At 35.2% G+C, this 25,498-nt stretch overlaps 1 protein-coding gene across 2 annotated transcripts; it reads left to right on the top strand.

The window, feature by feature from the left end:
- The first annotated feature begins 965 nt into the window (after positions 1 to 965).
- On the top strand, positions 966 to 25,498 carry LOC149196314 (UDP-glycosyltransferase 86A2-like). Of its 2 annotated transcripts, none has more exons than XM_089405518.1 (2): positions 966 to 1,596; positions 24,523 to 25,498. In XM_089405518.1, the coding sequence occupies exons 1-2, from the start codon at positions 1,068 to 1,070 to the stop codon at positions 25,440 to 25,442; spliced, it is 1,449 nt and encodes a 482-aa protein (XP_089261644.1). In that variant the 5' UTR covers positions 966 to 1,067; the 3' UTR covers positions 25,443 to 25,498. The 2 variants fall into 2 exon arrangements, with proteins under 2 accessions (XP_089261644.1, XP_089261643.1); XM_089405517.1 differs by lacking the exon at positions 24,523 to 25,498 and adding an exon at positions 1,682 to 2,750 and having other exon boundaries at positions 978 to 1,596.

Here is a 25,498-nt window from a genome sequence, read left to right as displayed (position 1 = left end):
GGAGAGGATGGATCTTCTACAACTCAGAGAGATTTTGGTGGCAGAGAGAGAAATGGACTAGCTAGAGCAAAATTTATGTGGCTAATCCAAGCAAACTTAGTACATAATGTTTAAATTTGCATTCTAAAATACTAGCTACCCTATTCTTATAGACTTGACTTGATTAACATATATTAAAGATATTACCGACTCTACATTTATATTCATATCATAACGATACGTTTAATATTTGTCAATTGGCGCATATGAATCATATTTTAATATTTTCTAGCGGCAGCTTCATTGCATATGTCATTGCACATTACTTTACCTTGTACCTCACGGTTTTCGCTTTTCGACATTTTCGGATTCAATGCACGCCACTGCTGCGCTCTAATCATCGATTCAAAGTATTGTGAAATAACCAGCGATTGTGATATACACGGAATTCTCTCTCTTAAAAAAACAGAGATTGTGATATACACGGAATTCACATTACTTTACCTTGTACCTCACGGTTTTCGCTTTTCGACATTTTCGGATTCAATGCACGCCACTGCTGCGCTCTAATCATCGATTCAAAGTATTGTAAAATAACCAGCGATTGTGATATACACGGAATTATCTCTCTTAAAAAAAACAGAGATTGTGATATACACGGAATTCTCTCTCTTAAAAAAGAAAAAAGATACGCTTATGGGACATGTCGTGTATGGTGTGGTCAATAAGTTAGCCTTGCGACAAAGATCACAGTATCAGAGAATATCAGAGATTGTGATATACACTGAATTCTCTCTCTTAAAAAAAACAGAGATTGTGATATACACTGAATTCTCTCTCTTAAAAAAAACAGAGATTGTGACATGTCGTGTATGGTGTGGTCAATAAGTTAGCCTTGCGACAAGGATCACAGTATCAGTGATTCTAGTGATAAGCGACCGCTAAAGTAACTCCACCCAATCCTTATATTAAAATACATGCCTGAGCTAAACTAACTCCACCCAAACCTTATATTACAATACACATGTGAGTGTGAGTTAATTAGTCCGTAGCCCGAGGAACGTTGAAGCTCACAATTGAACAATCCAATGGCTCGCAATCCTGAATCCTTGCATGCCCTCCTGCTTCCCTACCCAGCGCAAGGTCACATAAATCCCATGATGCACTTGGCGAAGAAACTTGCTTCCAAAGGTGTTACAGTCACGTTCGTTAACACGCACCACAGGCACCAGCAGATCACTAAGGCTAACAATCACATTGCTGAACAAGACGACTCTCTTGAGAAGGAAGTGCTTAATGTTGGTCTTGATATTCGCTCTGTTCAAATCTCTGATGGATTACCTCTGGATTTCGATCGTTCAGCCAGATTGACCGATTTTGCGCGCTCTGTAGATAATATGGCAGGAGAGTTGGAACGACTCCTTCAAAATCTCAACAAGACAGGGCCGTCAATTTCTTGTGTCATAGCTGATAGTTCACTTCCCTGGTCATTTGAAGTCACAAAGAAATTAGGTATTCCCTGGATTTCGTTTTGGACACAGCCTACCTTTCTTTATTCGATCCACTATCACGCACATCTGCTGGAGGATCTCCGTCGCAATCTTTATGAAGGAACCGGTAAGGTTTCTGGGTGCTTTAAATAGTTTTTTCGTTTGAAATCCTGCTTAAAGAAGCTTGCAAATATATTTGCGCAGGTCTTCAGCTGATGAGGGCAGCATTTCTATTGATTTTATTCCCGGCGTACCAAACTTAGAAGCAAGAGATCTTCCGTCCTTCGTACGTGAGTCGGACCCCGGGTCACAGTACATTCTTGAGGCGATGCTTAGGTGCTTTCAGGTATGTCGCAAAGCAGATTGGATTCTTGGCAATTCTTTTGACGATCTCGAAAGAAAGGAACTGAATTTGAACCCTCCGGTACTGCATGTTGGTCCGTTGCTTCCCTCGGGTTTTTTGAACGGTGAACATTCCAAGGACATGAGAGTTGGAACGAGCAATTGGACAGAATGTGACTGTTCCGAGTGGCTGGATGCAAAGCCTAATCGTTCGGTTCTATACATTTCCTTTGGGAGTATGGTTCATGTGACTAAAGCTCAGCTGGAGGAAATAGCGATGGGTTTGAAGGACTGCGGGCAGTTTTTCCTCTGGGCTCTTCGTCCGGACATAGTCTCTTCAACAGTCTCAGTCAGCTTACCCCACGGTTTTCTGGATGAGATAAAAGGGCAGGGGCTCGTTGTTCCATGGTGCAATCAGCTGCAAGTGTTATCCCATCCGTCCGTTGCGGGATTCGTTACTCATTGCGGATGGAACTCAATGCTTGAAAGCATAGCTGGTGGAGTTCCCATGGTAGGTTTTCCATTGTGGGCGGATCAATTCACCAACAGCAAGCTCATGGTCGATGAATGGAAAATTGGATACAGATTGAGCGGTGGAAAAGGACTGATACTAAAGAAAGAGATATCCAGAACTATCAGAAAATTGTTCAGTGACGAAGGGACGGAGGTAAAGAAAAATGTCGAGGCTCTAAGAGACAGTGCGAGGACTGCGGTGCGAAGAGGAGGATCTTCGGATATAAACATTGAGAGCTTCCTAGAAGGTTTGAAGGGGAACCGTATCGGTAAATAACTGCATGATAGTGAACCATGTCACACATGTTTATCACTAGTATGACGCATGATGTTTTACCTGAGTTTATAAATGTTTTAGTTGAATTTATAAATGTTTTAGCTGAGTTTATAAATATTTTAATTGAATTTAGCTGATGTTTTAGCTGAGTTTATAAATGTTTTAGTTCAATTTAAACAAAATTGGAAGTTATTTAAATTCGGAAGGGAAAAAAATTGAAATTGAGCGCAATGTGTGGTTTCAAAACAACAAAACGACTTTAATTTAATTTCGTGGTATTCTAATACGTGCTTCGTTCCCTTTCTATCTAACTAGAGGATGATTTAATCGATTACGCTGAATTTTACCAGTGAATCATTATAATTATTTTCGTTTATCATAAGCGTAAAGTTTTATATAATTTTTGTTTTTTATTTTTTTAATAATGATGACGGTTATTCACATCATTAAATAAATAAATAAATAAATATTTATTTATTTTAAATTTTAGTTTTGTATTTACAAAATTTAATAGAAGTGTTTTAAAGTAGTATATTTTGTTATGAGTTAAAAAGTTAAATAAAGACGTTAAGAGAAAATGTTTTCCCAAAACTCTGTGGGTCTCCTAACAGTTGGATTTAGCAATCATTACTCTTACATTTAGGTTTAGCCAAAAAGGACATCAAAAAATAAATGGAAATTGTTTAATTATGTAGCTATTGACAATTACTTGCATTGATGCTTGGTGGGAATTCTAACCAAACAATGTTCATATATAGAATTCTAAGACATATGGATCGCCATAGAACATAAGAGAACTAAACATAGCAGATACAAAAGTGAGTGACCAAGTGACATAATAGACTATTAGTCTAATATTATGACTTGAAACCGAGCATTGGAGTTGCCTTGGTTTCGAGTTGACGGTGCAAAGCCATTAAATAGAGAAAGTGAAGTCTTCGTTTGCGAAACTTCCTAGGCTTGGGAGTCCACCTGAAGATGTTTCCAATGATTTCAATATCAAAGAAATATGATCTGCCACCAAATTCCCTTGCTCCCAGTTCAAGGATATTGTTCCTCACTTTAGGCAGAATAGATTCAAAATGGTAAGTGACAAAGTTCCAACCAAATAAACACCAACATCAAGAAGTGGATGCTCTTGTCGCACCACCCCGAAAACTACCTTAACGCAACCTCAAAGCCATGAAAGGACTTATAATAACCAAAGATGACCAAACTAGTGTATGACCAGACATAATTGGTGTGACCCGCAATGGAACATGTGGTTTATAATAATGGCGAGGTGAAAATATAGGTAAATAGGGATTGGAATTTGAGTGAATAGGCCATGTTAGAAAGGCATCACCAACCACTAAAAGGGTGATTGGCCTTAGATATTGTTGTAGGTATTCTTCTTGTAGACACCGATGTTGCTGGTAGGGAAGGCATATAGAGATGTGCAAAATATTGTTAAGAAGATTAGGCACGTGATTTCTTCAGAACCAAATGGAAAATGTGCCTCGGTACTAGACACCACATAAAAGGATCGAACAATTGAATGAGGCATCTACATATTTAGCAATTTGGGAGGGAGCGGAAGGTAACATAGTGACCAACTTGAATGAAGGGCCTGTCATTGTGTTATGTAAAAATAGGACGAAAAACATGGGCACGTGTAAAAATCAGCCATACTACCAAACCAAAACGATATATAGGAAACATCGAAATGACTATGAACACTGAAGCACAAAGGATGAAAATATAACAACGAACCTTCACCAAGTTCGCAGAGCGCCAAAAGTGGGGAGCCATAATGGAGTACGGGTGTGAAGATGACTACAAACCTGATGACATTGTAGAAAATCTGCCACCCTGGGAAAATCTCCTTGTCATAGAAAATCTGCCACCCTAGGGCGAGCTTCCCGTCTTTATAGGGAGAACTTATGACATGGGTATCAAAAGGGTTGAAGAGACCACCCGAACAATCAAGAGCCAAGAAGGGACAGGTATGTGTGCTAGCACAGATGTTATTACCCACATTAAACACCAAATTCATGTGCAATGAATCCATGATCAATTTCAAAAGCCAATGACTATGAACCAGGAGAATGTCAGACGAATGCCCTTCTCCCACCACCTTCCTACATTTAAAGTGATTTGACAAAATAAGGTGTGGTTGAGCGTGTAGATGATATAACCACCACACTTTGGTGGCATTAAATTAGACAAGTGTTGACGTGGGCACAGATCCCCGTAGGCACCTTCCCCTTCACCACTATTTTCTCTCGCATACCCATAATTCTAAATGACCCTCATGTAGAACATTAAAGGCACCTCTATCAGGGAATAATAAGTTAGATTCATAATTGTGATATTTTAGAACCTATAATTAATAAACAAATAAAAATTAAATAAAACTAATTAATAAACATACAATTATAAATAAAAATATTCTCTATATATATAAAGACTAGCTATAACTTAATATTCATTTTATCATAGAAATTAAAATTATATATGTAACTATGTGTATTACTAGGTTTTAATTAAATTAAAAATTAGTCTTGGGGCAGAACGCAACCAAACCATATGTATTTTTTTTTTTCTCATATGAAACCAAACCATCTAGAGTCATTAGTGCTCCAAAATTTTCTTTATGATCACTGATAAGGATAATGCTTCATTTTTTTTTCAATTCTCTTTGCGAGGAAGACCAATGGCCACCGTGAGGCTATTGCTCTATAAGTGAACTGATCCCGCACACATAATTTTCAATGCACACACTCAGCAATTTCTTTTCATTTCTTGCCACACCAATCGTTCCGCATCTTCACCGTGACCTACACGGATCCTCCATTATCAGAACCGCCGTGTGTATATATAGAGATGCATGTACAACATACAACTCACGGGTTGTGAGAGAGATTTTGGTGGTAGAGAGAGAAATGGATCTTCTGTTTGTGATATCATTATTAGTGCTGCTCTGCATCATGGCTGCCCCTCTGCCTGCAGCAACGCCTGTTAATTTCCATCGGGAAGATGTTGCTTCTTATAAGCACATGGCCGCTGGATTCCCGTGGCTTCCAGTGGGTCATTCTGATTCTGAACGCATTATGGAGGAACGTGAATTCAATTTATCTTCAACGGACGCCCATGATAAAAGCAACCTCCATGCCATCTTGTCGTTCATAAATGCCGTGACAGAGGATCCATATGGCCTTCTGTCTAATTGGACAGTGGAAAACTCCGACAACATGTGCTCCTAGTTTAGGATTCGCTGCAAACCACGAACCAAAAGGGTGGCCAAAATTGACTTCTTTGATGGATCATTGCAAGGTACAGTTTCATTGTTTGTTGGCAACCTGTCATTAATGCGCACATTCAATATTTCTTATAATGCTTTCACTGGTAGAATTTCGGCTGAGTTTGGCCACCTTAAAGCGTTGAGATTTCTTGACCTCAGCTTCAATTCGCTGAACAGTTCTATTCCTATCGAATTGGGCCTGCTTCATAAGCTGCACATCCTAGATCTTTTTTTTAATGCTTTCACTGGAGGAATTCCGACCTAGTTTGGCCACCTTAAAGCACTACAAACACTAGACCTTGGCGTCAATAAGCTTCGTGGTCGTATTCCAATGGAATTGGGCCTGTTACAGAAACTAAAGTACCTGTACCTCTACTACAATAAGCTTAGCGGTCCTATCCCAATCGAGTTGCACAAGCTTCAGAAACTGAAATACCTGGACCTCTACTACAATAAGCTCAGCGGTCCTATTCCAATCGATTTGCACAAGTTGTAGAAACTAAAGTACCTGGACCTCAGTGGCAATATGTTCAGTGGTCCTATTCCAGTCGAGTTGGGCATGCTACAGAAGCTACAGTTCCTAGATCTAGAAGGCAACTACTTCTCAGGCGGAATTCCATGTGAATTGGGTAATTTGACACAACTTTCAGATCTATCCATTTCTGGTCGTAGTATTTCCAGTTCTATTCCCTCTGAAATATTTAGACTTCCCCTCTCCACTCTGTCTCTTAGTTTTAACCTCACAGGGAGGATACCTAATTCCATTGCCAATTTGACCAAATTAACTCACTTAGAGCTTTCTGAATGTGGACTGACTCACATATGTGAGGTCATTACCAATTTGACCCAGTTGACGTACTTGGATCTCTCTGGTAACAAACTCGCTACCATACCGGAAGGTATTGCCAATTTGGTTAACATAGAGCGATTATATCTTTCTCAAAACAACCTCATTCATATACATGAAGACATTGCCAATTTATCTAAGTTGACGGCTTTAGATATTTCCGATAACAAACTTAGCCATAACATACCTAAAGGCATTTTCAATTTGAATCATTTGATCCTACTAGACCTATCTCAAAATAAATTCACAGGTCCCATTCCTAAAACCATTGCCCGTTTAAAGAAGCTTGAACAATTAGATTTCTCAAACAACCTCCTCAAAGGGACAATTCCAAGAGCTATAGGAGAACTCCATTCCTTGTATGTCTTAAATTTAAGTTCAAACAATTTTATTGGGAAGATTCCTAATAATATTAACAACTTAGTTTCACTTCAGATATTAGATTTATCAGAAAACAATTTGGAGGGACCTATTCCTACTATGTGCTCTTATAATTCAACTTCTTTAATTATTTTCTCCGCTCATTCTAACAATTTCTCTGGGACTCTAACCTCATCTTTTGCTAATTGCACCGAGCTTGTAATATTGGATTTAAGGAAGTGTGGATTTACAGGTGAGCTTCCTTCCACCCTTGCAAATCTGGGTAAATTGGGAGTTTTAAGCATCAGATATAATAATTTTCATGGTAGTATTCCCCAATGGATCACAAACCTCACCAACTTGTTTTTGCTGGATTTATCCAACAATAATTTTAATGGAAGAATACCATATGATCTTGAAAGGCTCCAAGGATTTGGTGTAAATATTGTAAATGAATCTAATTGGAGTGAGTATCCAATTATCATGAAGGAATACATAAAAGGGATTGAGTATAATGTGTCAGATGTCTGGAGTACAAACATTATACTTGATTTGTCTAAGAATAATCTTACTGGAGAAATCCCTATAAGCATAGGCAACATGAGAAGCTTGAGGTTACTAAATTTCTCTGGGAACCAATTGGAAGGAAACATACCTGCATCTTTTAGTGAGATATCTACTTTGGAGCAGTTGGACTTGTCCAAAAATAATTTGGGTGGAGTAATTCCTCAAGAACTCTCTCAATTATCAATGTTGGCTTTTCTAGATGTTTCATCTAATAACCTTTGTGGGCCAATTCCAACAGGGACACAATTTTTCACCTTTAATGAGTCTTCATTTCAAAATAATAAGTGCTTATGTGGATATCCTCTACCAAGATGTAATGAAAACTATACAACAACACCCAGTGGGGACAATGGCAGTCAAAGTAACATTAAAAGAGGATGGCTTAGCTATGTAAATGAAAAAATGTCTTTGATAGCATTAGCCATGGGAATAGGGATAGGATTTGGAGGAGTTGTTGCTATGCTCATTGTTTGGGATAAGGCAAGGTATTGGGTTGTGGGTTTGCCTTCCACTGGCACAAGAAGACCCTCTTATGGCTTGTGTCAATTCCCTACATATCTCAATCAAACTTGTCCCTTTACATCACTATCTTAATATATGTAATGTCACTTAATGATATGGTTTGAATGTTGCTTATCAATATAGATTGTTGTTTTAGTAAGTGTACATGTATTATTACTTGACATAATGTTGTTTGAATATGGATAAGATAGAGTTCAAATAATTTCTTTCTGTTGTTAATTATTAATATATAAACAAAGTGAGACTAAAATGGACAATACTTTTAAGTTTATGTTACATTTTTTTGAAAGTTATTATTCATTATTGAAAAACTAAAGTAGTAGATAGATCTACATTAATTTGGAATTAACAAAATAAAAAATCAACACTATTTTTTTAATTAGTAACTTATTATTTTTAAAAAGTGTCCATATTTTTAATACAATCATTTTATAATAAAATAGAAAAATTAATTGGTAATGAAAACTATGGATGATTGATAATAAAAACTATAGATGATTAGCATATATAATAATTAATATATCTCTAACTTTTAATAAATTCCTCATATTTATTAATTATTAAGTGTGATGAGAGATAAAACCTGCTATGTTTATTTGTTCAATATTATTGAAAATGTTAATTAAATTGCATCTAAATAAAAAAAAATCAAAGCATAATATTTTTATATGATTAAACTCAAGTTATATGATAAAATTAAACTATATGATTGAATTCAAGTTATATGATTAAATTTAGGTTAATATAGATTGTGTTATAAAATGTGAATATTTTAATATTCACTGAAATATTTAAAATAAAACATAATTATTAATATCATTAATTATTTTATTAATAAAATTTTATATATGATTTAAAAAAATTGAAATTTATTATCATTAAATATAAATAAATATAAATAATATAAATGCAAAATGAAATTCAATATAAATGATTAAAATTAATGTTAATTTTGATTTCTTATATTTGTTAATACATACAAAATTATTAATTTAAAAATTTAATTAAATAAATTTTTGATTAACAAATGATATATGTCAATGTCACTGGTAGAGCTAGTTTGACGTGTGGTCGGGAGCGGAGAGCCTTTGGCACCCCCAACATCCTTAACCTCACGCCTCTGGATGGATTTTCTTATCCAAAGCGGTTTTGGGGTGATTGCAAGACCCGTGAACGGGAAGTGGTTTTACCTTTTTTGCAGTGATCCCATTCAATGTATAACACGTGGCAGTGGGACCATTTGGAAAACCGCCTTGATCGCACGTTAAAAAGCGGCAAGTGGGGTTGTGCGATTTTCATTTCCGCCGTTGGATCTGTTGATTGAGATCAACGATCAAGATTTTTTGGGCTTTTTTGTGGGGCCGGGGTACTATGTTCGGTTAGCCATTCCTGGTCAGATGTTCATCTCCGCTGTTGGTTTAAGATGTGGATTAGACCACGTATCTTTGGGCTTTGTTGACTTTAGATTTTTTTTTTTTTAACATTGCTCTTAGGGAAACGTTATGGAAGAGGCTAGAAGAGATAATGGTTTTTATTGAGTGGTTGTGTCACACCCTAGAATTGTTGTACATAATGCATCTTTTTTATTTATATGATGCACTTGTTTTACCAGTTTATGAGCTCTATCTACATACTTTTAATGCAATAGCAAAGGTTTGCGCTTGTTGTATTTTATATCAGAATACTTTCATTATATGCATTTCTAGGATTAATGTTCATTAAAATGTTGTTAATGTAGATTGTCTTGTTCTTGCATCACAAAGGGATCTTGCACCAAGTATATGCGGAGCACTTCATCATTCAATCTTGTCACGAAGGAAAATGATAGCTGGTAGTAGAAACACACATTTGGAATAGTCTTGGATCGTTATTAACAATCAGAGGTCGACTTATCTTTCATTGACATGTTCCTACACTAAAGAGAAACATTTTTGCACTAGAGAGGAACTAATTTGGGGCTTTCACATCGACACATTTTCAAGAAAATACGAGAAAGGTTTTTGTTCAAAATGTTGCTTGAACACCTACACATCAGTCAAAATGCACCCAGGTTGTACATATGGAGTTTTAGGGAATAATTAATACTTCAACCCCAAATTCGCAGCAACTTTCAAACAACCAACTTCCTCCTATATTTGCATGCAAATGAAGTTAAATATGAAAATTATGGAGCATAGGTTTTTATTCTAGTATAGGAAATTGAGCAGATCACAAGCAATTTTACAAAATTCACCACCATTTGGAAGATACCAAGGGGTCTTTGAGGCAAATTTGTAGAAAATCAAGTAAATCCCGTATTTGCAAAAGTAGCCAAACAATCGAATTTTGTCATGATTTCCCAGGAAATGAAACTGATTCAGAAAATTCCAGGAGAGGTTGTTGTTTAAAACAAGAAAAATTAGATTTCCTCCAAACCGTTTTCTAAATTTGGCATTGGTCTAAGATATATACAAGGATGTTTGAGGTAGTTTTATAAAAAATGTTTTTTTTTTTCCATATTTCCAAAATATGTTCATATTTTCAAACAAATGGAAATTACATATCAGATTTGCATCTCCTTGATCAGATAATTGTTGTAATAGACCTCCTTTGGATGGGAAGTTGCTATAATCCCCTCTCATTCATTTTGTGCTTTGTTTGGCTTGTTCAAAGCTTGTCATGTAATTGTAAATTATATAAAAGCCAAATCACGGCTCTATAGGGAGGAAAATAATACTCTCACGCTACTAAGATGAGTGTTGGGGGTCTTCCCCTTCCTCAAATAAATTTGGAACTAGACTATAGATCTCTAAATGTATAAGGACTGAGATTTCCATTAATAACAATCATCAATGCCAGGTTTATGCATATACTTTATCTATTTCCTGTAATGTTAATATTGCTCTCATAGAATAAGTGTTTACATTAAAGGAAAACAAGCTGGTTGGCTATGGCCCAACCAACCCAACATGTTCTCCCATTGTTATTATATTGTGTATTAAGTACAGGAAGTGAGTGGTGTGAAGGTTGCTTCTTAATGGTGAGTGTGTAGGATTGATAATCCTCTTGTGTTTATTTTTATTTCACCGAGTGATCTCAGATCTGAGGGCTTGTGTGTATTTTTTATTTCTATTAAAGTATTTTTTGTTTACTTTCTTAAAACACAACAATATGTCTTTTATCTGAGAAGCTTTCTCTTGAATCATTTTTGGAATAATGGTTAGAGTTGCAGGGTTTGATCATTTAAGTTTTGTGTAAAGATCTAGTTCTTTACAACAAGCATACTCTAATCAAAACATATATATTGTAATTGTCTAGTGGTGTTAATCCTCCTGTGTAAATCATTAGGTTTAAATTGTAATCCTTGCTTTGATAAATATCTGTAAACTGAAGTTTAAGTAAAAGAATCATTTTCTATCACTTTTCAGATTCAGGACTTTAAGATAGATCTTTCATTTAATGATTGAATTCGTTTATACACAGGTTATATTCAACACAATGATAAATGTTTATAGAGCATATACGTAAAGCATATTTTAAGTGTTGTTGTTTTATTCAAATGCGGGAGTTTACTGTTTGTACTAAGATTAATGAAATTTCCCTTTGACTTTTGCAATTAATATTCTTGAATTGTAATTTGCATTTGATTTGAGATTTCTTTTGTTATTGCTTGAGTTGAAGTTTTCCTTTCTTCACTTGTCGATTTTGTGCTTGACAACACAATGTTTTGATTTATATATTAAGGGATGCAAGATTGGGGAGTGTAAATCTATTCTGGTACAGGAATAGAGTCATACCAGTACAAGAACATACTTGTTCTGAGTACGAGAATAGGATTGTTCTAGTGCAGGAATAGACTTGTTTTGAGTATGAGAATAGGATTGTTCCAGTGTAGGAACAAACTTGTTCTGAGTATGAGAATAGGATCGTTCCAGTATAGGAACAGGGTCATTCTGGTACAGGAAACATAATTGATATAACACAAAAAATAAACTTACTATGATTTCCCAGTGCAAGAACTAAAGTACAGGAACAAAATTGTAATCTTAGTTTTCTTGATAAATTAATGAGTAAAGTAGCCAATACCCAAATTGATCAGTGTGCTTTTCTTTTAGAAATTGAGTTGGGAGTTTATGCATTGGTTTTCAGATTGATTTAATAGAAGGGTTTTCTCTTTAAATTGTCAAAAGGTTGGGCTTGTTTCCAATCGATCAATAATTATGGTTTGGTATTATGTCATTAAGGTTTTCTTACAATTTTTTATGGATTGTAGGATTGGTGTTTATGCTTTCTCAAGTTTCCTTTCAAGTGAAAGATTCAATTTATTTTTTGGGATTAGTGCACAAATTAGACTAGAATTTGATTTGCAAGTTGCTAGGGGCTCTCTCTGGCATTTCTAGTGTTGTGCCTCAAAGTTTACAAACTCCCAAATTGAAAATTAAATGTTGGTCCATTAATATGCCCTATTTTTCACCCAACATGTTGCTATGACTCAACTATATGAGAATGTTATTGCCAAGCTTGATACCATCAAGGGTTGGTTGGAAGAAATTAAATGCAATACTAGAGTCAAGCAAGGGTGTCCCTTATTCCCTACCCTTTTTGGCATATACATTGATAAGATAGAAGAATTTTTGGAAGATGCAAGGTATGGTGGCACCACCATTACTCGTATGGTCACAACGCTTTCCCTTAATGGTAATGATATTGTTATTTTGGAAAGAATCCATGATGATATCATGAAGAAACTAAGAATCCTCCAAGTTTTTTTCTCCAAGATGGGTATGACTATCTATAACGACAAGTCTAATGTCATGATAATTAAATCCAAAAATATCACCTATGATAATTTCATTTATGACAATAACTACCTAGAAAATGTTCCTTCATACAAATATATGGGAATCGACATCCATCAACAATTTAATTTGAATTATAGAATTGAGAAAAGGATAAATGGAGGATGGAAAACTTACTATGGGCTTGAAAAAAATTGTAAGTCAACATATTTTTGGATTTGTAATTTAAAAAAAAACTCTTTGAGATGATCATCACCCCTATAATTTTATATGGATGTGAGGTTTGGGGTTACAGTAGACCCAAAAACAATTTTCAACCTACAATATCAAGATTAGAGGAAATACTCCCTACCATGTCCTCTTGATTTAAGCTTGCCTTTTCCCCATTGAAAGCATGGCTATAACTAGGTATCTCATGTAGAAGAAGAAGTTATTCAACATGGAAGCGAAGAGGTTTCCTAAAATTTCTTCCAACTCTAGCCAAAACCCCCACCTTTGACTCAAGTGATTATGGAATAAGGATGCCCAGTCTTGGTTAGACCATTGGGGGGGAAATGAGGAGATAATATTGAAGGATAAGGATAATATTAAAAATATTATTACTTCCAAATTTAAGAACAAGTTGTGGGGTGATAAAGAGTTAGAGGGAAAAAGGAAACTAATATATTATTGTTGGAAATAATGTTAACACTAAGAGGGGGCTGAATTAGTATTATGGATAATTTTAACTTATTTATGCCAATTTACTTTTCCTCTTGAACTTGACATCCATCCATATATCCAACAACAATATATAATGTGGCAACAACATTAAATCAACACACAAGCATACAAACTATAAGCAGCATACACATTAGACACATGTTTTTCATGTGGAAACCCTTTCGAGAAAAACCCACAAATCTTGTTATTGTTATTGATGTAAAAAAGAGCTCCTACTCTATTACATCAATTTGTTTTATGAGCACCCACTTGCAAGAATATCCAACTCCCCTTGATTGTTTGGTAGCACCAACTAGAATGAAACACCAACTCTCTCTATTTGTAGACACCTATCTAGCTTACCAGAAGAACCATGTGAGGCACCAACCTCATGGGTTTGTTGCAAGTACCAACTTGTAGCTCCTTGGATTTAAGCAAGTCCCAACTTGTAGGAGGCACCCACCCCCAAGCCTTCTCAAGCTCCACTAGAGATGGAAGCACTAACTGCCTGTATTACAGGCACCAATCAACATTCAAATAAGAACTAGTTGTTCTCTGTAGTTTGGCAGCAACTCTGCCTGATAACATCTTTTGTTCTCAATTCACTATGTTGCACGTTTCAACTCTTTGCAACAATCTTCAGGAACCCTTTGATTTTCTTAACATCAACAGTCACTCAGCTCTTGGCCTCTCTGTTCTCCACAACGCACAGTCTGCTCTCGGCCTTTCTTCACACAACACAAGCTCAGCTCTCTGGCTTCTTCTCACAGGCTCCTTCATCCTTCCACACAACACACAGGCATCTCACAACCTTTCATACATAAAACATGCTACTCTTTCCTTTCACACACAACTCACTACTCTCGGGGTCTCTTTTTCTTCTTCTTAGGCACACTCTTCCTCTACACATAGAACTGGCCCTTACACATCCTCGCACATTAGTGCACTCACACATAGCACTTTTCTCTAAGGATCTAATGCAACAATGTTGCATTCCCCTCATCTTCTCATCATAGCACCTGATTTTTGTTCCTCTACCATTCACACAATCGATGCTACCACCCCGTCAATGCTACCACATTGTCAATGTTGCCACACTGTCAATGCTACCACATTGTCCTCATTCATCACTCTGCACTTTACTTAGGCATGGACTCTCCATGTTGTTGTTGCGTCTGCCACTGGTTAGTCCACCTGCATACTCAACCCAGACACGATCCTCTCTATCTGCATCTCTCCCATCACTGAGACTCTCCATGCACTTCAATTCTCATAGAGCTTGACAACACTCCAATATGGCTTCTCTGTACTTCAGGCATGGACATTTAGTAGATCATTGTCTTTGTTGCCTTGTATATGAGATCTTTGACAATCGACCTTCTTTCTTGATGATCCGAATTGGAGTAGATTAGTAATGTTGTGCTAATTCCCCATTTAGAAATAAAACTAAGATGATTATCATTTGCTTTTCAAGTTCTTAAGGATTCAATTTTTTTTTTCCCATTAACAGATTCCCATGAGAGTTTCTTAAGTAAATGTTATAAACAATTTAACATAAAATCATATGTTGAACAATAACATTATAAAAGCAATGAAAATCAATATACAACACACAACAACAACATGATAAAGAAGTTCACCCCTCTTGGGCTGCGTCTCCTTGGTCCAATTTCTAATGGCTTGGGTCTCTATATTATGCTCAAATTACATCATAAGTGTGTTTACAATGTTCAATTGCCTCTCAAAAATTGTCTCAATGAGTTCAACATACTCAAAAATGGCCATCCAGCCTCTTTTTGCATCCAATTTGGATAAGAACTTAGGAAGTTATGAATTCTCCCAGTTTCTCCACTAATTGTTCCACAAAATGCTCTAAAACCGACAGGAAAATACATTTTAGCCCCAAAATCCGCTAACCAAGCAAGAATTTCACCACACCGCAGGCCATATCCTGTCAACTATATCGTAAATCGCAATCGACAAGTTAAGGCAGGAAAATGTCTTGTTTTAGTGGCGGAACACTATGATACGATATAGGCAGACACGATGGAATATTAAACTATGGTATAAAGAACCATCGCGTCCAGGATCTTCTCACTCATCACATTTGGTAATTGACTATGGGCTCTTTAACATAGCGAAACACTTGCCATGCAATATCACAGACCTGTCAGAACATAAAACTGTAACACAATGACGTATCACGTTCGAAACTCAAACTGTGCCAGTGTTAGGACGATACCTATTCTCCCCTTCACTGATTGGGATTGCGATTTGTGATTGCCTCATCGCATTGCAACCTTGAACCTGCTGGGGGCCGATTTGAAACACCTTTTCCGCCTACAGCTGCGATATGCAATTTTTTAAGATCCAATGTTTGGATTCCACTTGGCTTCTCCTTATTCACTGAAGACATGCCACATCATCCTAATCCTACCATGTAGGTAAGTCAAAATTGAACTTTGACTTTCTCTAACTTCTGCATACGAACTCAGTTTTGAGTGTCATTCACACCGTTGGATTCAGAATGACGAGCTCTTCAATATGAAGCTAAGTTTCACAAGATTATGACAATTTGATTTTTTAGCATAATTTTGAGCACCTAATCACTCCTCCCCACTGTAAGCCTTTTGGACCCCAAAAGGATCACTTTCAGTTATTGAACAGATGAGGGTATTGTTCACTCACCTTCCCCACTTCAATCCATTTGGACTTTGATGGATGTGTACTTTGAGACCCACCCAAAGATAATCAATATTTCCTCTTTTAGTTGTCCTTGTCCTTTTGTATCAAGGTAGTCTAGAGAAAAGTCTTCAATAGATGGAATTTGAACATTATCTCCTTGATCTTCAATCAAATAAGGTTCATACAATCTTAATTTTTCAACATTAAAAACAAAATAGATTTTCATATATGAAGGCAAATCAAGCCTGCAAGCATTATTACCAATCTTTTGTAGAATTTTAAATGGACGATAAAGAATTGGTTTCAACTTTTTACCTTCACAGTGAAGCATTTCTTTGCTAATGTATAGCCAAAATTCATCACCTAATTGAAACTAATGATCCACACGATGCTTATCATGCCTTGCCTTATACTTGCCTTGACTGTTTTCTAGTTGTTCTTGAACTGTTTGGTGAATCAACTGAATTTTCTCAATGAGATTATTTTCCCTGTCTATCTCACTATGTCCATCTATAGCTACATCTTTCTCAAAGATGAAATCCAAAGGCAATTTAGGCAAATACCCAAGACATGCCTCAAAAGGTGGAGTTAGAGTAGAAGAGTGTTTTTCTCAGTTGTAAGCATGTTGAATATAATGCAACTATTCATCCAACTTAGGATTTTTTCTGCAATATCCTCTTAGCAAATTAATGATTGTCCTATTAACCACTTCAGTTTTCCCATCTTTTTGGGGATGAAAGGATGTACTTTTCTTCAATTTGGTGTGCATCAATTTCCATAAACCTTACCAAAAATTCCCAACAAATCGAGAATCACAATCACTTACAATATAAGTAGGCAATCCAAAATGAAACCATACATTTTGAAAGAAAAGATGAATTGTTTGTTCAGTTGTAATTTGCTGTTTACAAGGCATTAACATGCACATCTTAGTGAACCAATCCACAACTACATACAAATAATCATGACCTTTCCTTGATAAAGGAAGAACTCCTACAAAATCCATAGAAACACTTTCCCATGGTATTGAAGGCACTGAAAGTGGTGTGTACAATCATAGTTTCCTATTACTAGGCTTATTGATTGCACACAATGATAAACCTCTTATAAAACGTGACACACTTTCAAGCATATGAGGCCAATAAAAATACCTCTGAAGATTTGCCACTGTTTTCCTTACACCAAAATGTCCAACAATAAGAGAAGTGTGTGCTTCCCTTGTGACATTTACTCTCTCTACCTATGGAACACAAAGTTTTCCCAAATGATACAACAAATTATCATGTACATGGTAGTCTAATTCCTGAACTTGGTGGCCTTGACTCAATTTTAGATATACCTCTTGAATGTCAGCGTCTTGTGCGTATTGTTCAACATAACTTTCAGGCAAAACATAATAATGGCTATATTTGCAACCAGTCTAGAAATCATATCTGAAACTCTATTATATATAACTTTCTTGCACCTGATTACCAAGTGGAATTGTCGTAAAAATCCCATCCAATGAAAGTGCCTTAACTACTGCAATTTGTTTGAGATGGCAGATATTGCAAAGGTTGATGATCGGTGTGAATACTGGTTTCTTTTCCCATCAAATAATGCTTCCATTTCTTCACCATTAAAAATCTCGGAATGAAATGAAATGGGCTTACCATGTTGTAAAAGAACTGCACCCCTAGCGTAGCCACTTGTATCTGTCTGTATTTCAAAGGGTTGTTTCAAATTTAGCAATGCCAAATCTGGGGCTAAATTGATATTTTGTTTCAAAGCATCAAATCTTTTTTGTTGTTTGCCTCCCCACTGGAAGACAACCTTAACGTTGGTCAATCCATGTAGTGGAGTTGTTATGGAGGAGAAAATGGCAATGAACTTCCTCCAGTACTGCGTTGCTCCCAAAAACTCCTTACTTCCATGACTGATTTGGGTATTAGCTAATTCAAAATGACTGAAACTTTAGAGGGATCAATCTTCAGCTCACTTCTTCTAACTATGTGGCCCAAATACACTAAGGAAGTTTTCCCAAATTCACATTTAGACATATTTAGAAATAACTGTTCTTTTCTCATGATATCCAAAAATTTCCTAACATGCTTGACATGTTGTTCTCGTGATTTGTTGAATGTCAAAATATCATCTAAATAGACAATTACAAACACATCAAGAAATGATCTTAAAACATCATTCATAACTCTCATGAATGTAGCTAGAGCATTACGAAGACTGAAAGGCATAACCATCCACTCAAACAATCCATGTTTGGTTTTAAAAGCAGTCTCCCATATGTCCTCTTCAGCTATTCTAACTTGATGATATCCACTTCTCAAGTCTAATTTAGCAAGATACTTTGCATTTTTCAACTGATCTAGCAAATCCTCTATTATGGGCAGTGGGTATTGATTCTTTATTGTGATCTTATTTAAAGCTCTATAATCTGCACACATGCGCCAGGTTCCATCTTTCTTGGGTACCAATACAATTGGTGAACCACGTGGCAAGGTAGAAGGACGAATTACTCCTTTATCTAACAATTCCTAGATTTTTTTTTTAATTTCTCAACTTTCCAGAATTGACATTCGATACATACCAATGTTTGGGAGTGGACAGTCCTATTGTAGCTAAATTTCATTCTGAACTCCTCCCTTTGGTGGCAGTCCCTTTGGTTCTTGAAACGTTTCCCCATACTGATTTACCACATCAACCAATTCATCTTTCAACTTCACATCCAACTTGCAAAGGATTCCTTCTGCGTGTCATTCTTTTACTTGATCATGAGGAGCTTGAGATCCTTGCTAGAATTAACCAATCATTTCATTTCACCTACACTTGCTAAAGATAGATTAAGTTTTTTGCGATGGGCTCTCACAATGTCCAGCACCATCAACATAGTGTATCTTGTCTTTTGAACCACTTAAATGTAACTTAGATTCTCTTGGAGAGCAAGAGAAGGCACTATCAACCAAATCTTCAAATATTTTATTTTTATTTTATTTTTATTTTTATTTTATTTTATTTTATTTATTTATTTATTTATTTTATTTTATTTTATTTTTATTTTTATTTATTTATTTATTTTTTTAATTTTTTTTTTTTTTCAGTATGGACTAAAGTTCAATACTTTAGTAATTAATGTCACTAGATTTTTGTAGAGATGACAATATAGAGCAATAGAAAGGGACATGGGGCTATTTTTTTCTCTCATATGAAACCAAACCATCTACAGTCATTAGTGCTCCAAAATTTTCTTTATGCTTGATATATATATATATATATATATATATATATATATATATATATATATATATATATATATATATATATGGATTTTTTAATCTATAACACATATGTAATATTTAGACACATGATGCCCCTCCCCATGTAAATGCCACCATGTGAAATCACGGGCATGTGGTAAATGGATTGTTCAGATAATCTATGTGTTCGAATGAATGCAAATGATATTAAAGGATATCACCTCAAACTCAGTTTGCACTCATGGATGTTCACTCCTACATTTAATGATTATTGCAACTCGACCCCAGTGCATTCCTCACCCATGATGGAAATTATTTCATAATTTATGGCTAGCTAGCTTAAACATTATGTGTTTTTGGGGGACACCCAACTCTAAATGTTGTTTGGGTAAGTTTGTTTGTTTGTTTGTTTTTTTTTCTTCTTTGGTCTAAATTTACTTGTTTTTTATTTCCATTTCCCATTCTTAAAGGTATTCGATTTTGTTTAACAGATTCAGGAAAACCTCCCACTCTATCAACCTAAATTCACCTCCCAACTCACTTCCTTGCTTCCTATACCATTGCCTTTTTTATTACTTCTTGGCCCAACCCTCCCATATATTTTCTATTATTTCTCTTGGATGGTGGTCACCATTGGGTTTCATCATTCAAATACTAACTCCCCTTAGAAGTTTTCTCCTCATACTTCTTGTCTTTGGTCTACAATTTATCGTGTTGCATCACAATACTTCTAAAGGTCACCATAGACATATTGGGAGAAGGAAGCATCATTATTCAAGGGTTCATGTGAATGTTGAATCCTTTGCTACTTCATAACAAGAAAACACCTCTTGTGTTATAAGGCTGGAAATCGACTTCGAAGGAAACAAGCTTCGATGGAATGACATTTCCAATATGATGTAGAGATAGAGGAGAATATTAATCATGTGATATGACATCTGAGAAACACTAGCGCGAGGTAGATCAAACGTATGCAACCAATCAATCTCTATTGGAAAATTAAAACCATCATGGGAAAGGCCCTAGAAGTGAGGCATGAGTTGAAATTCTACTTAGTAAAGATGCCTTCATGTTGTAACTCAGAGAACTAGACAATAACATATCTATTCTTGCTAAGAAATTTATAGACATGGACTTCCTTGGTAGTGATAAAGAGGGAGGTGACCTTATAACAATTCTAGTGGACTCTCTTGTAACCTAATTAGTCAAGATGTTTGTTTTGGATTTCCTGTATCTGAGTAGGCAAGCTAATCTAGTTAAGAACTCTATTTCTAAGTTAATTAAGTGATTTTCAAGTAAATCTAAGTACCATATATTATATGAATCTGTCTTAAAAGATGAAATGATAATTTAGACAAAAATTGTTTTCAGCTATAACATAAATTTTGTGAATGATATCCCAATAATTATAAAAATATTATATTTTATTGAAAGTAATATAAAATCATACCTAACTTACACCAAAAACAACAAAATTTATTTATACAAAATACTTCTTTATATAAATACTAAAAAAAATATTTCTTTAACAATATAATTTTGTTAAAAAAAAATAAAAAAGATAAAATAAATTTTCCAATAAATCATTTTTATAGTTTTTTTTACCTATCATACTCTTTCAATCATTATGAATATCATACTCTTTCAATCATTATGAATATCACACCATGCTTATATGTTAGGAAAATAAACTTTAAAATTATTGAATATTATTTTATTCTCATACTTATCATAAATGATTTTTATTAACATTTATTTTTATTTTTATAAAAACACTTTCAAATATAAATATTTAACACCATACACTAAATTAATAATTAACTTAATATTCTACCCATTAAATATCCCTTTACGGTTATCACATAAACAAAATAAAAAATAACAAACAAACTTAGTACATAATGTTTAAATTTGCATTCTAAAATACTAGCTACTCTATACCTACTCTATATTTATATTGTTGCTTAAGATATCTTAAAGTTACCTAGTAATGCACGACATTAATAACATCGAAATAACCAACGATATACATACGGTAAATATTTGTTAATGGGCGCATATGAATCATATTTTAATATTTTTTAGCGGCAGCGTTATTGCAGGTTTCATTGCACATTACTTGTATCCAGGCTTGGAATTTCAAATCTTTTCTGCTTGTCAAATGGAAATTTGTTGACGTTTTTGTATTTTTCGTGTCCTTTCATTTTATGTTCTATGTAAATTTGTGAATGTCAACCTTCCCTTGCAAATTTGTGAATGTCAACCTTCCCTTTCAAATTTGTGAATGCAATCTCCTCTTTTTTCGAGACTCTCTTTCAACTACTTTTGCATCTCAATTTCATTAATCTTCCTCTAAAAGTGCCTTGTTTTCCCTAAGTTAGCATAAACATGTTAATTGTTGCAATTTTATTCCATAGTAATATCTTTTGTTTAATTCTCTCTCTTTTTAATCATATAGTCTCTTATTTTCAAATTAAAGGAATAAGTTATTTCATTCTCAATTTTATTTTATGTTATAAAATATTTGACATTAAAAATTATTTCAATTTGCAAAGTGGATTTAAGGATATAGATTTTGTTATTTATATGATAAATTTCTATTTATATAATGAAAAATAATTAGACCTTAATTCCATTAATTTTTATATCTTTAAATTTTATATGATTTTAATTTAGTATATATATATGTGTGTGTGAGAGAGAGAGAATTGATAAAGAAAAAAACTACTAAGACTCATACTTAATGCTTTTGACTAAAAGATTTATAATAATGAGATATCCATAATTTATTTTTATTCTTACTCATACAAAGCATTATAAATTCTTCAGGCTTCTAAAAAATAAGCAAAACAACTAATCCTTACTTCTTATTTAAGAGTTATGTGTTATAATTATATTAAATTGAACTTCAATTTCATTTAATCATTAAAACAATTAATTTATAAAACAACCCAAAATATATTATAACTAATTAAATCAACATTAAACCTAGAAAAAAAATTAAATTATTTTTAAAAATCCACCAAAAAATACAATTAAATTATTTTAAAAAATACACAATAGAATTTTGATATTTTTTTAAATAAGAAAATCCTCCAACTCAAGTGCATACCACTCCCTGAAACAACTAAATTTTTATTAACCTCAAACCAAGTACATTCATAAACTCATAAAACTAGTCGCTTCAATCAAGCCTACAACCTCAACAATCACATTGTGAGTAAGTCCTAGAATTTCTTTAACAAGTCAAAAACACCTCAAAATACTTTAGTGCTTTACTGCACTGATAGCAACGATGTAAACTATAGACATTCTAAACCCTGGTTGGGCAAGCTAGTGGGATCAGATGGCCTCTCAACTCTTGAGGAAGTGTGAAGTGCATAGATACACTTATGTCAATAAATTTAAAGTTTTGGGTGCATTCAGTACCATTAGTATGAATGCTATCTCAAAACATTTAAATTTAAATATGTGAAGTTTCAAAATGCATATGACAAGTTCACACAAATAAATAACATATCAAATTTGGAATTTGATCTAGGAAATCAATCATATTATTATATAATAATCATTTTAAAAGCTTATAATCATATGGTGCCTTTTTTAAAGATTATTCCAGAAAGTTTTTAGTTGAGACAACAATTTGGTTATTAGGATTGTACAAAGTTTGAGCCATTAATCAATTTAGTTATAAACACACAAATTCTAAGTGGAAATAATTATGGATGTTATACGACATTGCATTATACAATAAATTGACGTAAATAGTATAGATAAAAGTCAATTGCATTCGGTTTCCAAAAATAAAAATATTTTGCCAAAAATTTTATGAGTATTCTTAGTTATAGAGCTTGAGAGTGCAAAACAATTATTGGAAACCTGAATTCCCAGTGATAAATATTCAATGCAATTATGCTTTATGGCGGAGTTGTGGATTTAATACGAGCACGCCGGAAAGATTGAAACTGCGACCAACTACTTATATTTAAACTTATGCTAATTGAAAAATCCCTTAAATCCCTTAAATGATATTGGTATTATAATTTTTTGACGATTTAAATTTAAAATCAGACGTCATTATGACAGGTTGAAGAGACGAACTATCGTCAAATACGTATTGAAACCCAAAATACGTCTCAGAGGACGTGAAATTCCAGGTGTGCTTGTATCTCACGGTTTTCGCTTTTGAACATTTTCGGATTCAATGCACGCCACCGCTGCGCTCTAAGCATCGAGTCAAAATATTGTAAAATAACCAGAGATTGTGATATACACGGAATTCTCTCTCTCTTAAAAAAAACAGAGATTGTGGCATGTCGTGTATGGTCTGGTCAATAAGTTAGCCTTGCGACAAAGATCAGAGATTATCAGAGATTGTGATATACACGGGATTGTCTCTCTTTAAAAAAAAAAGATACCCTCATGTGACATGTCGTGTATGTGTGGTCACTGGTCAATAAGTTAGCCTTGCGACAAAGATCACAGTATCAGAGATTGTGATATACACGGAATTCTCTCTCTTAAAAAAATGAATACCTGATGTGACATGTCGTGTATGGTGTGGTCAATAAGTTAGCCTTGCGACAAAGATCACAGTATCAGTGATTCTAGTGAAGAGAAAGCGACCGCTAAAGTAGCTCCACCCAATCCTTATATTACAATACATGCCGGCGCTAAACTAACTCCACCCAATCCTTATATTACAATACATGCCGTAGCCGAGGAACGTTGAGTCCGTAGGCGAGGAACGTTGAAGCTCACAATCGAACAATCCAATGGCTCGCAATCCGGAATCCTTGCATGCGCTCCTGTTTCCATACCCAGCGCAAGGTCACATAAATTCCATGTTGCACTTGGCGAAGAAACTTGCTTCCAAAGGTGTTACAGTCACGTTCGTTAACACGCACCACAGCGATTTATCTGCAGCTGATGAGGGCAGCATTTCGATTGATTTTATTCCCGGCGTACCAAACTTAGAAGCAAGAGATCTTCCGTCCTTCATACGTCAGTCGGACCCCGAGTCACAGTTCATTCTTGATGGGATGCATAGGTCCTTTCAGGTATGTCGCGAAGCAGATTGGGTTCTTGGTAATTCTTTTGACGATCTCGAAAGAAAGGAAGTGAATTTGAACCCTCCGGTACTGCATGTTGGTCCGTTGCTTCCCTCGGGTTTTTTGAACGGTGAACATTCCAAGGACATGAGAGTTGGAACGAGCACTTGGACAGAATGTGACTGTTCCGAGTGGCTGGATGCAAAGCCTAATCGTTCGGTTCTATACGTTTCTTTTGGGAGTATGGTTCATGTGACTAAAGCTCAGCTGGAGGAAATAGCGATGGGTTTGAAGGACAGCGGGCAGTTGTTCCTCTGGTCTCTTCGTCCGGACATAGTCTCTTCAACAGTCTCAGACTGCTTACCCCACGGTTTTCCGGATGAGATAAAAGGGCAGTGGCTCGTTGTTCCATGGTGCAATCAGCTGCAAGTGTTATCCCATCCGTCCGTTGCGGGATTCGTTACTCATTGGGCATGGAACTCAATGCTTGAAAGCATAGCTGGTGGAGTTCCCATGGTAGGTTTTCCATTGTGGGCGGATCAATTCACCAACACCAAGCTCATGGTCGATGAATGGAAAATTGGATACAGATTGAGCGATGGGAAAAGACTAATACTAAGGAAAGAGATATCCAGAACTATCAGAAAATTGTTCAGTGACGAAGGTACGGAGGCAAAGAAAAATGTCGAGGCTCTAAGAGACAGTGCGAGGACTGTGGTGCGAAGAGGAGGATCTTCCGATATAAACATGGAGAGCTTCCTAGAAGGTTTGAAGGGGAACCGTATCCGTAAATAACTGCATCATAGTGAACCAGCTCACACATGTTTATCACTCGTATGACGCATGATGTT

Source organism: Pinus tabuliformis, chromosome 2_2 (assembly GCF_031772625.1).
Source record: "Pinus tabuliformis cultivar Carrire ecotype Pingquan chromosome 2_2, CPIR1, whole genome shotgun sequence".
Lineage (NCBI taxonomy): Eukaryota > Viridiplantae > Streptophyta > Pinopsida > Pinales > Pinaceae > Pinus > Pinus tabuliformis.
The sequence above is the reverse complement of the archived record's forward strand: the minus strand, read 5'-3'. Positions and strand labels throughout refer to the sequence as shown.

Excerpts from the sequence above, each read along its gene's own strand:
- LOC149196314 (XM_089405518.1), top strand. The coding sequence starts at position 1,068 with ATGGCTCGCAATCCTGAATCCTTGCATGCCCTCCTGCTTCCCTACCCA. Across the intron at positions 1,597-24,522 it reads CAATCTTTATGAAGGAACCG|CTGATGAGGGCAGCATTTCG; the intron begins GTAAGGTTTCTG and ends ATTTATCTGCAG.